General features: G+C 40.4%; 1 protein-coding gene across 7 annotated transcripts in view; it reads right to left on the bottom strand.

The window, feature by feature from the left end:
• scn1laa (sodium channel, voltage-gated, type I-like, alpha) overlaps window positions 1-16,063 on the bottom strand; it is a 187,952-nt gene that overhangs the window by 24,656 nt on the left and 147,233 nt on the right. For all 7 annotated transcript variants that reach the window (XM_080199182.1, XM_080199176.1, XM_080199179.1 and 4 more), the window contains one exon: window positions 12,151-12,204. In XM_080199182.1, coding sequence (XP_080055308.1) covers window positions 12,151-12,204 — 54 coding nt within the window. The remainder of the gene's footprint in view (window positions 1-12,150; window positions 12,205-16,063) is intronic.

The following is a 16,063-nucleotide window of genomic DNA, read 5'->3' as shown; positions in this document are numbered from 1 at the left end:
TATACATTTTGATTTGGAGTGGATAGTGGATCTTCAGCAGATCTTATTTATGAGTTTGTTCAGGGTCTTAAACCAAAAATTTCTGTGTGTTAACTTTGACAAAGGGTCATCTGGACTCAAAATGTCAGCTCTTTTCTCTCCTTACAGATGCTGCGGACCTGCTGAGATTTTCCAGCATTTCCTCTTTAGGTTTCAGATTTCAGCATCTGCAGTAATTTGCTTTTATCCAGTGTTTAATTCAATACCATTCCTCTTCCAGGAATGCATACCCTGAAGAAGTACTGCTTTTCTGACAGATTTGAAAAAGGGTCATCTGGACTCAGCTCTTTTCCCTCCTTGCAAATGCTGCCAGACCTGCTGAGATTTTCCAGCATTTTCTCTTTGGATTCCATTACTTTCATTTGCCACTACACATTCTGCTCAGCAACTGCGCATGAAAGGTTACTGGCCTAAAATTTCCTGGAAGCTGTGATCTGCAATTTATAGTATAAATTACACTATTCCATGCTCCAATCTTCCCATTGTCAATGTCGTGTGAAATTTCTTCCAAAACGAAAGCAATTTGAATTTGTCGCTGAAAGTGTAATGGTGAATTAGGAACCTCAGAATTGATGTAATAGAGTTATAGAAGCTGACAGCATGGAAACAGGCCCTTCGGCCCAACAAGTGGCCCTTTTTTTTTGAAACCCCTAAGTTAGTTGCAATTGCCCGCATTTGGCCCACACCCAAATCCATGTAACTGTCTAAATGCTTTTTAAAAGATAAAATTGTACTGCCTCTACTACTACCTCTGGCAGCTTGTTCCAAACACTCACTACCCTCTGTTTGAAAAAGTGCCCCTCTGGACACTTTTGTATCTCTCCGCTCTCACCTTAAACCTCTGCCCTCTAGTTTTAGACTCCCCTACCTTAGGGAAAAGATATTGACTATCTCGCTGATCTATGTCCCTCATTATTTTGTACACCTTTATAAGATCTCCCCTCAGCCTCCTATGTTCCAGAGAAAAAAGTCCCAGTATATCCAGCCTCTCCTTATAACTCAAATCATCAAGTCCTGGTGGCATGCTAGTAAATCTTTTCTGCACTCTTTCTACTTTAATAATATCCTTTCTATAATAGGGTGACCAGAACTGTACACAGTATTCCAAGTGTGGCTTTAACAATGTCTTGTACAACTTCAACAAGACAACCCAACTCCTGTATTCAATGTTCTGGTCAATGAAACCAAACATGCTGAATGCCTTCTTCACCACTCTGTCCACCTGTGACTACCTCTTTGTTCTGTAACTCTCCCCAGTGTCTTACCATTAACTGAGTAAGTCCTTCCCTGGTTCAATCAACCAAAATGCACCACCTCGCATTTATCTAAATTAAACTCCATCTGCCATTCGCCAGCCCACTGGCCCAATTGATCAAGATCCTGTGGCAATCCAAGATAATCATCTTCACTGTCCAATATGCCACCAATCTTGGTGTTATCTGCAAACTTACTAATCATGCTTCCCATATTCTCATCTATATCATTAATATAAATGCCAAATAACAGTGGACCTAGCACCGATCCCTGAGGCCACTGTTGGTCACAGGCTCCAGTTTGAAAAACAACTCCCTACAACCACACTCTGGCTTCTGTCATCAAGCCAATTTTGTATCCATTTAGCTACCTCACCATGGATTCCGTGAGATTTAACCTTATGCAACAACGTACCATGTGGTACCTTGTCAAAGGCCTTGCTAAAGTCCACGTTGACAACATCAACTGCACTGCCCTCATCTGTTTCTTGGTTATCCCTTCAAAAAATTCAATCAAATCTGTGAGACATGATTTTCCACTCACAAAGCCATGCTGACTGTTCCGAATCAGTCCTTGCATCTCTAAATGCCTGTAAATCCTGTCTTTCACAATACCTTAAAATAATTTACCCACCACAGACGTGAGGCTCACTGGCCTGTAGTTCCCAGGCTTTTCCCTGCAGATCTTTTTAAACAAAGGCACAATATTTGCCATCCTCCAATCTTCAGACACCTCACCTGTGACTATCGATGATTCAAATATCTCTGCTAGGGAACCCACAATTTCCTCCCTAGCCTCCCATAATGTCCTGGGATACACTTCATCAGGTCCTGGGGATTTATCTACCTTGATGCGCTTTAAGACTTCCAGCATCTCCTTCTCTATAATACATACACTCCTCAAGACATCACAATTTATTTCCCCAAGTTCTTCAACATGAACCCATCAAATCATGTCCCACCCCACTCAAAACTACCCTGCAAATCCTCCAATAATTTTATTCAATAACGTGATGATGGATTTTTGAACTATATTTTTGGGATGATGATGGTGTACTGTCAGGAAAGCCATGTGTGTGTCCATGATTAATTAAACTGGGAGGGTAATTGAAACAGCTGTGAAAACTGAGATAAAAGGGTAAATGTGCTAGGTTTATGCATTTATAATGAGGGATTATGATGTATTTGGGTTACAAGTAAATAGGTTGGATCTAAAATCTGCATTATAAGTGGATATGTAGCTTTTCAGCTGTTGAGTTTCAAAGGGAAGTTCTGAACTGCCAAGGAACCATTACAAGTTGTAAAGGTTTCATAAGTACACAAAGGAAGGGTATTAAATTTTATTGACCTGAAAATGGGGGCAATAGGAAAACATAAAATGATTTTATATTTGGAAAAGTTGAATTCAAAGAAGTGTTTGAGGGCAATGGATCTTCAGAGGAAAGTTAATTACTAGGGGGCATAGGTTTAAGGTGCAAAGGGCAAGGTTTGAAGGAGATGTACAAGACAAGTAGTTTTTTTAACACAGAAGGTAGTGGGTGCTGAACTTGCTGCCAGGGGAGGTAGTGGAAGCAGTACGATAATGACTTTTAAGGGGCGCCTTGACAAATACGTAAATAAGATGGGAATAGAGGGATATGGTCCCTGGAAGAATTGGGAGTTTTAGTTCAGTTGGGCAGCATAGTTGATGCAGGCTTAGAGGGCCGAAAGGCCTGTTCCTGTGCTGTAATTTTCTTTGTTCTTTTGAAAAAAGAAATATATATTTAAGGAAAGAGGTTGAACTGTGGTGGCTGTATGGGGGAATATCCTGAAGAATAGATCTGTGTTCGACTTCCCAAAACACGCTGATGTGGTTTTCCAAAGACAGACTTAAAACAAATTGTTTGACGGGACAAATATTCTTCTAGTCTAAGGGTGAGTTGCTTTCTTCAATTAAAAACCCACCATAAGATTTTATTACAAATGCAAAAAGATTGTACCTTTACTTTTTCATCTCTTAGGCTCTATAAACAGTTTAACCCCAAGAACCCTTCCTTTGATCAACCCTGGAGATACACAGCCTTCATTGCCTACATAGAATTTATACATAAACACAAAAACAAAGATATACATATCTCATCACACCATGACCATATTTGAATAGCTGGTCATAAGCCAACTAACCCCCTCTTTTGTGTTTAAGAGACTGCCTTTGCCAGACCACTGAACAGAAGAGAGATGCTGAAGCAGCTCCAGTGACTAGGTACACCGTCTCTCTCTCTCTCTCTTCATCCAGCCTGCCTGTTGTTTGGCCATCCACACACTGCAGACAGCGTTTTAGGAATCAACCCTACAGCTACCATCTCAAGAAGAAATGATAATTTGTCCGTCAACATCTTTAAATCATCTTGACACCAAATTCAAAGACCATCTGTTGTGTTGCAATATCTGCTTCACACGAACTCACCAATCTCACACTAGGACTGGTAAACCATATGTAGATTTTATTTACTTCAACATTATTGTATAGGTTGGCTCAGCAGACAGATCTACTTGATGCATTTAGCAACCATTACTCATACAGACAGTACAGCTGCAAGATTTACACAGATGACTAGCTACTGGTCACATGCCACTTTACATCCTGGTTCCTTGCTCTTTATATATTCTCTTGAAGTGATATCACAAAATCCCATTTTGTTTCTGAGTGAAAATATGTGTGGATACCATTTACACAATAGGTAGAATCTCTGTTTAAGAGCCTGCGTAACCTATAGGTGGTTTACCATTCCTCTCAGATTTCATGATGGAATGACATTCCTGAGGTCTAGTTTCATCACTTTGGTGTTCTTGACTTGCAGGTATTCTGGGATCCAGTATATTATTGGAGATTGTTTTCAGGTGCCCTTCCACAATTACACTTTGAGTTCATTGCTGGATGTATTTTAGATGCAATTAGACTTCTGGCTGTTATACAGTTCTCTTAGCTGGCTTCTGTTCCTCCTTGTCCCATTTGGTATTGTGACCTCATAGGTTCTGGACTCATTGCACACTTTGGATGGTTAGGCAAGTGACCAGTTTCTCTGGATGGGATGTGTGACCCAAACCTTTTGACCTTCCTGCAGATTAGGCAATTCTGTATCTGCATTTTGGTCATGGGCCAACATCATTCTCCCTTGTTTGTAAGAAGTTTCTCCTTATTTCTGAGAAGAAGCCTGTCAAAAATGGCTTCTGCTGGTGACAGTAGGTCCATATTTAAAAGGTATTGCTCTTTCAGTGTAACATGATAACACAAAGGTCTTTTTTGTTTCACTGCAGTTTATGAGTAATGCCTTAAAAATGCAAACCATTTGTTTGGCAAAAACTGTAGGTAGGACCAGGAATAGTATGGTTTATGCCCCATTCAGCACATATGTCCATAAAAGATCTGACAGCATATTGTGGCCCATTATCTGATCCGATCTCTTCAGATGTACTGGTCAGACTGAATATTGCAATCACCATGTCTGCCACAGATGCACTTGGAGAATCCTTCAGTGACTAGAAGAAAGGTGTCTGTACAGATAGTGAGTACATTTGTTGCAATTTTAGATCAAAAATACAATGGAATCTGGTGAGGGTATATAGATTCTTTGTATTGGTGTAGTTGGTGACTCTGGCATTCTTCGTGCATCCTCATTACCTTCTTAAAAGTGTTGTTGGCAATGCCTGGCTAGTACATAGTTTCCCTTGCCAGCTGCCTTGTTGACTTTATTTCTATGCCCAAGTGCCACTGGTGTAACTGTGTCCTGATGAATGTCTTCAGGTATAGCATCTGTTTTCCTATGAATATCACACTTATTGAAATACCTAGTTCACTGCTCTATGGTCAAAAAAATTCTGAGGATGTCAGATATTTCTTGCATTGTACCAGGCCAACCTTCTACAACAGTTCTCCATAACGCTTTCAGTTGCTGTTTCCACCTGAAGTTGGTTGCATCTGGGTTAAGCAAAGCTCATCAGATTGATGGGAGAACATTTACTACTTTTATTTCTTCGACATCTACTTGTAGGTCTATCAAAACATCTGCAGCCTTTTTCAGATTTGGTAAACCTGCTCTGTGTTTGAAAGCTTTGACAAAGGATCACCTGGACTCGAAACGTCAGCTCTCCTCTGTTTACAGATGCTGCCAGACCTGCTGAGATTTTCCAGCATTTTCCTTTTTGGTTCAGATTCCAGCATCAACAGTAATTTGCTTTTATCTTGTGTCTGAAATAACTTTCCTTCCTGGTTTGTAATGAACATCAAAGTGTGTATTCCTGTATTTTTATTATTTGTTATAATCGTGGTAGTGCACTTGTCATCAACTTGCACCAAATAATTTCCAATGGTTTGTGGTCAGTTTCTATAGAGAATCATTTACTGAATAGATACGTGCGGAATCTTTTGATACCAAATACCAGAGTGTCTCACGTTCTATGTTCAAATAATTAGACCGTGCTTGCGTTAGACCTTTGGAGCCAAATGAAATTGCTTGCCCATCCAGCAAAATGCACAGTTCTACCCAATGAGATACATCGGCCGCTAAGACCTTCTTTTTCTTGGTATTGTAGAACACTTGTCCCTTCCTACAATGTCTGTTTATGTGACACGAACACATCAACGGCCCTCCTGCCATACACATGGGCATTCCTTCCTTAGGAGCACTCAAAGTGATGATACTTCATCGATCAAATTGGGTATGCATGCAATAAAAAGTTGAAAGCCCTGAGGCATCTCTGCAAGTTGTCTCTGGCCTGGAGAACAGACAAGTGTCATTGCACCTTTTGAGTTTCCCATGTCAAATCAGAATTAATAAAATAGAACCAAAAAGTCAATCTGATTTACATTTACTTAATATTTGCTCCTGTTGAAGATGAGTCCTTCATGACAAGCTGCTGCTATCTGGGAGGGTAAATTCTGGTCATGTTCTTTTTGATTTGCCCATCAATGCAAAATCACTGGCGATGCATTCATATCCAGGAATAATTACTTTAATTCTGTCCATAGGGTACTGCAACAGATCCTGACCGACATATAAATCAAAAGATAATCTTTGGAAGCAGTATCATCTGTGTGGTTCCTGGACAAAGTGATTTCTTGAGATCCCTTTGCCAAAAGAACTGATGAATATCTGTGTTCGGCAACAAACGTTTTGTGTGGTCATCCCTTTACAGCAAGATTTAAATCTCTTGGGTCCAGGCATTCCTAAATTGTGCCATCTTTGTTTTAGTACACACATGATAGAACTGCAACAGTTGGTCTGCTGATGCACGTGATAAATGAGGCCGTTGTGCTCCATGTCATACAACTCACTCTGAAGTTTCTGCTGCGTGTGCACACTACATTTTCTAGAAGTTTGATCAACGGAATGGTAACTTCTCTGAAGTTTAGTGCAGCACCACTTCTGAAATTTCCCATGCTGATGAATGCGTCCAAGTATTTTGTTACGACGATGGGAACTGTGACCGAGTGAAATCAATGTGTAATTTCACCAGCTAACCAAATATGCACTGAACTGTTTGAAAATGACTTTTTAAGGACAATGACTAAAAGTGGTTGCCACAACTCACTTACGCTTCAAACTCTGCAATTTGAACGGAGACTGGATAAACTGGTTTAAAATGCAAGGCTATGTTCCAAGGTGAGCCCTCAAGGAAGTGTGAAGAGACGGATTGTGATCTCCAATTTTTCCTGCCCCTTGCTGGTGACGCAATCAGGTTCATGCACATAATGGGGGAGAACCTGACTTCCATATAATTCAATACATTTGAATTTGATTAAAAATCGCCAGATCTTCCCCCTATCTAGATTTTCAACAGGCTTACAACAGGTTCACCCAACATAAATTTTTCTTTTTGTGAATGGGGTGCCCTTTAGAACCAGCGTCCCTTTCTCAGTGAAGCTGGTTCCTGGACTGACAACCCAAACCACGCCCACTCTTTTTTTTGGCAGTTAATGAGACAAGATCTGGAGAGAAAACTGGCCAGTGGAGCTGGACAGTTCCTCTCCAGTTTTCACACCAGAACTGACACTCTGCCAAACTCTCATAAGACTCTGCCCACAGTCTGTCTCCTGTACCAAAACTTGTTTTGGCTCCTCCTGTGGTCTTCACACTCATATTGCTGCCATTAAGTTTGTGTCTCTATGTCTGCTTTACACAAACACATCAATCTCACACCAAGACTAGTAAACCATGCCTTAGTGCTGTTTATTTGAAAATACAGTGCACAATGGCACAGCACACAGAGCTACTTTGTGGATTCAGCAAACATTACTCACAGGGAGCACAGCTGCAGCTCCTAAACATGCTACTGGATGCCTTTCGCGTGCTGCTTTACTTCCTGGTTACCTCTTCATTTTCATATCACCTTAAAGTGATAGCACTACACCACTGAGCCCAGTCTGAAACCCAAGAGTCACCCTACAAGATCTATATACCATTGATTTTTATTGGACTATTAGAACTAAATTGTCTCTCCTCCCATTTTGTAACTTGTCATGATGTGGAGATGCTGGCATTGGACTGGGGTGGGCAAAAAATAAGTCTTACACCACCAGGTTAAAGTTCAACAGATTTATTTGAAATCACAAGCTTTCGGAGCATTGCTCCTTCATCAGATTCCAAATAAACCTGCTGGACTTTAACCTGGTGTTGTGAGACTTCTTTCTTTGCAACTTGTATTTGTGAATATGTGTATGTGCGGATGTATGAACCTTTGAATGCATGTGAGAGAGTTGGAAAGTTTTAAATTACTTTTACTTAGATTGGTGTATTAAGTACCATCTTTTCTTCTGAAAACTTACAAGGAGATCTGTCTGTGTATGTCTTTTACAGTCGTAGTTCTTAAACACTTACTGAATTGGCAATTATATTCTTTAAAAAAAAATCCTCTTGTGGTAAAAGATGAGTGGGAATAAAAGAACGGAGTCATTCTATCAATCCTCACATGGTCATAATACATGGGAACATTTCTGTAATCTTTTTTTTTCTGAATATGATCCCTCACAGAGTTTGTGAAGTTCAACAAAGGAGTACTTTTTCAAGGTTCCTTTTTAAAGCCAAAGGGCAGATTGTGAGAAATTGAACTCACTTTTAAACTGAATTGTTTTCTCGCACTTAACTGTCCAGTGAGCTCAGGTTAATTCTGATTTAAGGCTGTGGTTATTCAATGCTACTGGTTTGAGACTTAAGCAATTTGCCAGCGTACCTGATTTTCACCATTGGCTTCACTGTTCATGAGTACAGGTGCCTAGTAAAAATGCTGAGAGCGCAACATATCATGTTCCCTTTCTCAAAACATTAAATTTTCTATTTTTTTTAACAATGGATCTTCCTGAGCAGGTTTGAAACCTCCCTTTCACATCACACTGAAGTTATGTTCTATGTTTTATCAAACTGCAGGAGTGTGCTGTGGCTTGCCCATGGGTCTCAAACAATTTGTGTTCCTGAGAAGTGGTAACTATTTGACATTATAATTGTTATGTTAATGATTTTGCTTACCAATTACTTTCATCAGTTCTGATGATTTAAGAATGTGGTACATCACGGTAAATTCACATTAATTAATAATAACTGTTTTTAAAACTAATTTTAAACCATGATCACACACCTCAGTATAAATAATAGTTATGGATTTCTACAACTCATAAAAGGTACTGAAAGAATAGTGTTAGAAAAAGTCTTCTGAATCTTAGATTCTACAGATTATTGCTGCAGTCTACATTAAAATAAAGACCTTGAAATTCCTGAGAAGTGCAGTAGGCTGTGAGGGAAGATGAGGAAAGAAAATTTTGCCCACCAGTAATCATGGATGCTGAAATCTTCAGTCACGCCAAGGTCAGATGCTTTGCATAATGCCATGTAGGACAAGTTTAAGGGAGCTGCCAGGGCATGTGTGAAGGAAGGAAGGACATTTCAAAAGAAAATGGAAAACGAATGCAGTATCATAGTTTAAAATGTTATTCTATTTAAAGGGATGAGGTGGTCCTGGTAAAAGGTCACATAATAACAGCTGATTGGGGAAGAAATAAGCAAGTACCCATTAATTTCTGAAGCTGAAGTTGAAGATTTTACTGTTAGAAATAAGACAGTGGAGCAATAACTGAGTGCAAACTTAAAATATTGTAGCTTGGGTCATGTGAAAGGAGGTGGTGATGGCAGTAAGTTGCATTATGATAATGCCAAGAACTCCCTCACAGTGTCAAATGAAGTTCAATCATCCCACAAAATCAGCAAAGGCAATTGAGTTATCAGCTGTGTAACAGGAAAGCACACTGAAGCTCAAAAAGATACAGATATTCCCTATTTAAGTATTCTTACAGTGCTTTTACTGGAATACATAGCACAATGGCCATGTAATTCAATTCCATAGCTGTGCTGGTGTAAGTGCTACAGAAGCTCCTTTAGTATAAAATGGTGCGGATCACTTTGCTGGCCACTTCCATGTTGTTCCCCAACTTGGCAACAATGCTCACATAGGAGTGCTGGACATGCAACAGTAGCAGGAAGACAAGTCTGATAGTTGATGGAAGTTGCTGGACTTTTGACCATGCAGATCACTGACAAGAGTACATTTCCATCTACAAGGACTTTTGCTTGAGGTCACTCAGGTTCATGAAGATGGGGATTAAAAGACTATGACACTTCCGTCAGCACAATTTGAAACCTCAAAGTGGGGCTCCACTATTCCCCACCTCACTATCCATCTGGGATGCTCCATTACAGCATCCGCTGAGCCAGAATCATACAACAAAAGCCTGCAGCAATAATCTGTTCAAGAAAGTATTTGCTTGTCAAACAGCAATGAGCTATTTACCTGTGTGCTTTCCCTTAGTGGCTACATTGCTTGTTCCTTTGCCATTCCAGTGCTCCTATTCAATGCTGTCACATGGCTGGTGGTATGCTGCTGAATTTCACTGGGGGATACTACAGAGTGCCTTGAAGGATATCCTCAAGCAACACTGGGCTGTGAGGGCCTAACTCTGGCAGGCATTATTTTGATATAAGCAGCAGAAGTCTAGGCTGGGTGGATGAGATGCAGCGGACTGTCATGGTAATAAATGGGAGTTGTCCCATGGAAAACAGAGTTGAGAAGCCACTCTCAAGCAGTCTCTCTGCAGCAAACCTGTCTCACATGTCTCCTCTTAGCTCCTCCTCTTCCTGAGGTGATTTCCAGATTACTGGTGGAAATTGCTTTTCTCTCAAGATGCTGATGTGGTGGAGAATACAGCATGAACGCTGAATAGAGTTATGCTCCATAGCGGCACTACTACTCTTGACCAAACATGGTAGCTTGTTGGAGGACAGATTGCTGGACTGCCATGAAAGCCTGCAGATCCTCAGAACACCGAGATCTGCAGCCACCATGTAAGCAAACTCAAACTTCACGCTAGCAAGTATGAATCTCAAAACCTCCATCTGACCTTCACTAACATTGAAATGTTGGTTGACTTATGCCTGTGCCATAGTGCATACTGAGCCAGCAGCTACCAGACCCATGGCTGGGTCCTCAGATGCTGCCTTGGAGTTTACCACAGTTTCTAAATTGAAAAGAATGGGCTCCAAGTCCTGTGCAGTGCCCTCTGTCTGCTGGAACCTAGGTCTTCCACGTTTATTGACAGTGATAAGAGGCTGCTCAGCAAGCCTGCCAGTGCACCAAGTATCTGCGTGCATCGTCATTAGCACGCTCCTGTATACAACCTCATCAGGGCCTGCATCTGAGACCTTTAATGCAGGACTCATCTGCAACATGGAAGAACAGGGAACTGACACATAACCTAAGTCTTCTCCCTGGACTGGATGCAGGCCATTCATGCCCATTGGTGCACCACAAGCAAACTTTGACTCTATTGTCACTTCTAAAGTTCATGCAGTGCCAATATCAGAGCTGCAACCAAGATCAATTAATGGTGCTGTGGCTAGGCATGTGGCAGTTTTTGGGTATCTGTTGGCAGAAAAACAGAAAGGAAATGTGTGGAGAGGACACCTAGAGGTACTACACACACCATGCTAGATAACAGGATGAGCATGAGGTAGGTGTTGAGAAAGAAGGATATAATAGCAGCATCCTGAATCCTCTAAGGAACATCAGGTGCTACAGGGTCTGTTGTAACCAGGATTATGATGCACAGAAACATCTCCTTCATTGGGCTCAGGGAATGAAGGTGTACCTGATCCCACTAGTTCAACTTTGAACTCTCATATATTGTGGGCAACCTTGTGCTGCACAAGATAGGGCAGAATGTCAATTATTGTATCACTCTGTGTTTCTATAACAAAAGGACTTGTCCATTTAAATCCTATACAGTTCTGGTTCTGCGATTAATTACATTATTAATTAGCTTGGGTTAAAAAAATCTACTGTTTCCTGGAACTGTGGTCTCTGTACTGAGGTTATTTGGAATCTAACACTATTCTATTTCATTTCGTGCAAGCAGGAGTCTGCCTCACAAACATAGTGGTACAGCAAATTTCAGATCATCTCCCATATTTTCAAATCTCTTTTGGCTGGTTGCACTCATATTTAAAGCAACACCAAAAAATTGTTTCTTTAAGATAGTCAAAATGTTCATTAAAACAAAATACACTATTTGTAACATGAGACTTACGAATTTAAATCCATGTGGAATATCTCACATGTTGTGAAACAAAATACATGCAATCTTTTAAATTAGTGATTAATACATTTGAAATTAGTTCTCATTCCTTGGAAATAGCTACAATCTGGTGGTGATCCATAAACATAACTTATGATCAAATGTAACTCAAGAATATTCATAAGTGATATTAAATTAAGTAACCAGCTTTTAATGCTGTGAACTCAATATCCACAGTGAAGTTGGTTAATGCACACTTACAGCTCTTGAATCAACAGCTGCATACATGATCTCCATCCATCCTTTAAACGTTGCCTAAATGAAATAACAAAAAAGGCATCATTATTTAATTTAAAACTATAAAATTGAAGCACACAAAGTTGTTACCTTAATGCACATTAGCATTTCTAATCTTTCCATTACGAGTGAAAACTTTCAATTGTTGCAACTTTGCAACTTTCATGTTATATGTTCTGCTGACCACCCTTTCATAGTGTCCACAGTAAAATATTAGCTATAAAAATAAGTTATTTCTTCGAAGCTAATCTTATTAGATTATCTCTGCTTGTACTTTTAAACTGCTGGATTATCAATTAATTGGAATACATCAATCCCTTTTACCTTGCTCATGCTGAAGCATGATGGAATCAGAAAAGAGCATGGGCCATGCTGTAACATTTTCTAACAATTGCTACTTACACTTGTGCTCCTTATCTGTGTTGATTCTTAATAAAGATATCATTAAAACATAAATCAAAGTATGAATATTTCAAATCCATAACTCTGAAATCTTTCATGAGTTTCTGATCATTTAGAACACCTAATTAAAGTAAAAAGGTGCATGCAATCCCCTTCCTTGGTTCAGGTTCTGTGGTTGGAATGGCCAGAAATATGTTGGCATTCTTTTTGATTTGATTTATTATTGTCACGTGCAATGGTATACAATGAAAAGTATTGTTTCTTGTGCGCTATACAAAGCATACTGTTCATAGAGAAGGAGAACGTGTAGAATGTAGTGTTACAGTCATAACTAGGGTGTAAAGAAGAATCAACCTAATATAACGTAGGTCCATTCAAAAGTCTGATTCAATTCAAAAGTGTCGGCAGGGAAGAAGCTGCTCTTGAGTCGGTTGGTACACGATCTCAGACTTTTGTATCTTTTTCCCGACAGAAGAAAGTGGAAGAGAGTATGTCTGGGATGCTTGGGGTCCTTGATTATGCTGCCTTCTTTTCCGAGGTAGCAGGAAGTACAGATGGAATGGATGGGAGGCAGGTTTGTTTGACGGACTGGGCTATGTTTACAACCCATCGATGCTCCTGTGAAACTGACAGCAAATTCTGAACATGCACGATTAAATGAAGAAATCCAGGATTTGTTGTCACTAATTGTGCTCCCCCCGTCCCAAGAGTGTAATCAATTGGAAATCTATGAACTCACAAGACTTTAAACTCAGCCTTGCAGCACCTTATGTAAAGGCCATCTAAACTATTACAATGTTATACTTCTTAAGATTTATCTGCCAGCTTATTTTGGAAACCCACACTGATCTCTTACAGTTAAATCTGACTGCCTTATCTCCACAAAAATATTCAGGAACCATTCAGCCATCCTTCCTCAGGGAACTAAACAGTGCAACATGCCAAGTCACTTGACGATTAGCCGCGCTACTGAATTCTTTGCAGTTCTCTAAGTCATTCACCCTAAGGTTAAGGTCCTAAGGACTGAAGGCAATCTAGCATCATTAATTTGATCAAATCAGGAAACACTGCCACCAAATAACAGTTTTGGAAAGACTAGACCGAGAAAACACCAAAATAGACACTGAAACAAAACTCAGATATTTTCTTCAGGTTCATCACAGGTATAATGTGGAAAAAGTCAAGCAGATAAATCATTTAGTGTGTCATAACTTATAGTTGTGCCTCTGAAAGGTCAAACTGATATACAGCATCTTAGATTTATCTGAATGGCAATCTAGAAAATGTAAAGTAAAATTATTTGTTCGGTAAACACCAACGGAGTTGATTTTTTTCTGAATGCGCCACAATGAAATGCCTTGCATATTAGATATGCATCAATAATATATAAACATATATAATTAACATAATGACCAGGGAATCTTTCCTGCCAGAAGCATATTCCAGAAATCAGGTGCAATGTGTACCAAAATTGCTAATATGTGCTACTGGAGGGCAAAGTTCTTCACTGGGATCATAAAGTCAATTATCTGGAACATATGTAATGTTCATAATTAAAATCTAACAAATGTAAGAATCCATCTCTATGAATCCACAATACAAATTTTGGATCTTTACTTTGCTCAGAACCACTAAGGTGTCCCTCGGTGGAAATGCATCATCCACAAGGATTATCTTTACTTTTTATTCTTTCATGGGACATGGGCATTGCTGGCTAGGACAGAATTTTTGTTGCTCGTCTATCGTTGCCCTAGTACTGCCCAATGTCTATATATTAATGTACCACAGCCCATGGATTTGTTATTCAAGCTGGTCACTATAATCCCACAACAGTCCTTCTGCGGGTTCCTTCAATCGTGCAGCAGTCAAATTGATGCACTCTCAAACTGAGTTGCAATGCAACAAGTTAATTTACATTAAATTGTTTGGATGATCAGGATGTTTACAGTATAATTTCAACCCATTTTGAAATGCTGCTCACATCACAGGAAATAAAGCATACTATATTATCCCCACTGATGCACTAAATATATGGCCATTAATTTTCTGAATTTCATAGAATCATAGAATCCTACACAGCAGGAGCCCACCATTCGGTCCATCGAGTCTGCACCGACCACAATCCTACCCAGGCCCTATCCACATAGCCTCATGTGTTTACCCTAGCTAGTTCCTCTGACACTGATGGTCAATTTAGCATGACCAGTCAACCTAACCCGCACATTTTTGGTCTGTGGGAGGAAATTGGGACACCCGGAGGAAACTGATGCAGACAAGTGATCCGAGCTGGGAATTGAACCCGGCTCCTTGGTGCTATAAGGCAGCAGCGGTGGCCCAGTGAATCAGGTGTGACGGACAAATTTGGGTTCTCATCAGGGATCAAACCCATTACAAATCTCCCAGCTCACTTTGCCAGCCTCGGTCAGGTTCTCACCCAGAGTAGGCAAGAATCTGAGGAATACTCATGAATAACCACTAAAACCTAATTATCGGGCTTGAGGCTGGAAGTCCAATGAGCACCAAGCAGTGCAGGTCATGACAAGGTGGACCAGGAGCCTTGGACTTCAAGTGGGGGGCAAGGAGATAAGTACTGTGCCCATGTGCCTCTCAAACATTGTCAGGCTGCAGAGGGAGGGTCTCCTAAGGGATATGTGGGTTGGGTGGGGTCAGACCCCCAGAATCGGGATCTTGTTGCTGGACTTCCCATTCTTGCCCTGGGAAATGTGGTGATCTCTCTTAGCATGCTGATTGCAGGCAACTTTCTGTTAAAAATCTGTATCATTGCCTGTGTTCTGTGAAATCTTTGAAGTGGCTGGTCATTTCAATATGTATTCCCCCAAAAACCTGGAAGCTTAAAAAGTCACAGCTGCAATCCATTCTACAGAGTCATTGCCCTCGGTTGATTTCAGAAGCCCCAGCTGTGATGACGAGGTGGTCATTAGGCCCATTGAGTCTGCACTGACCACATAAACCCATCCGTGTGCTATTGAAACATTTATTCACACATGAGGCCCTAACCTCACAAATTTATCCTGCTAACCCCTCTGACTCTAGGGTCAATTTAGCATGGTCAATCAATCTAAGTCGCACATCTTTGGACTGTGGGAGGAAATCAGAGCACCCAGAGGAAACCCACGCAGACATGGGGAGAATGTGCAAACTCCACACAGCCAGTGACCCGAGGTTGTAGTTGAACCCGGGTCCCTGGCACTGTGAGGCAGTAATGCTAATCATGTCACTCAAAGTACTCTGATTGATAGGAGATGTTAGTTTCACTAGTAAGGATATAATGTTGGAATTGTATAAAACTCTGTTGCGGCCACAACTGCAATGTTGTGCGCAGTTCTGGTCAACATATTACAGGAAGGATGTAATTGCTCTGGAGAGAGTGCAGAGGAAGTTTATAAGAATGTTGCCAGGGCGAGGAAATTTATCTATGAGGAGAGATTGGCTAGGTTGGGGTTATTTTTCTTGG

This window comes from Carcharhinus amblyrhynchos, chromosome 11 (assembly GCF_965287045.1).
Source record: "Carcharhinus amblyrhynchos chromosome 11, sCarAmb.v2.hapA, whole genome shotgun sequence".
Classification (NCBI taxonomy): Eukaryota; Metazoa; Chordata; class Chondrichthyes; order Carcharhiniformes; family Carcharhinidae; genus Carcharhinus; species Carcharhinus amblyrhynchos.
Note: the sequence above shows the minus strand (reverse complement) of the source record. Positions and strands in the feature narration are given on the sequence as shown.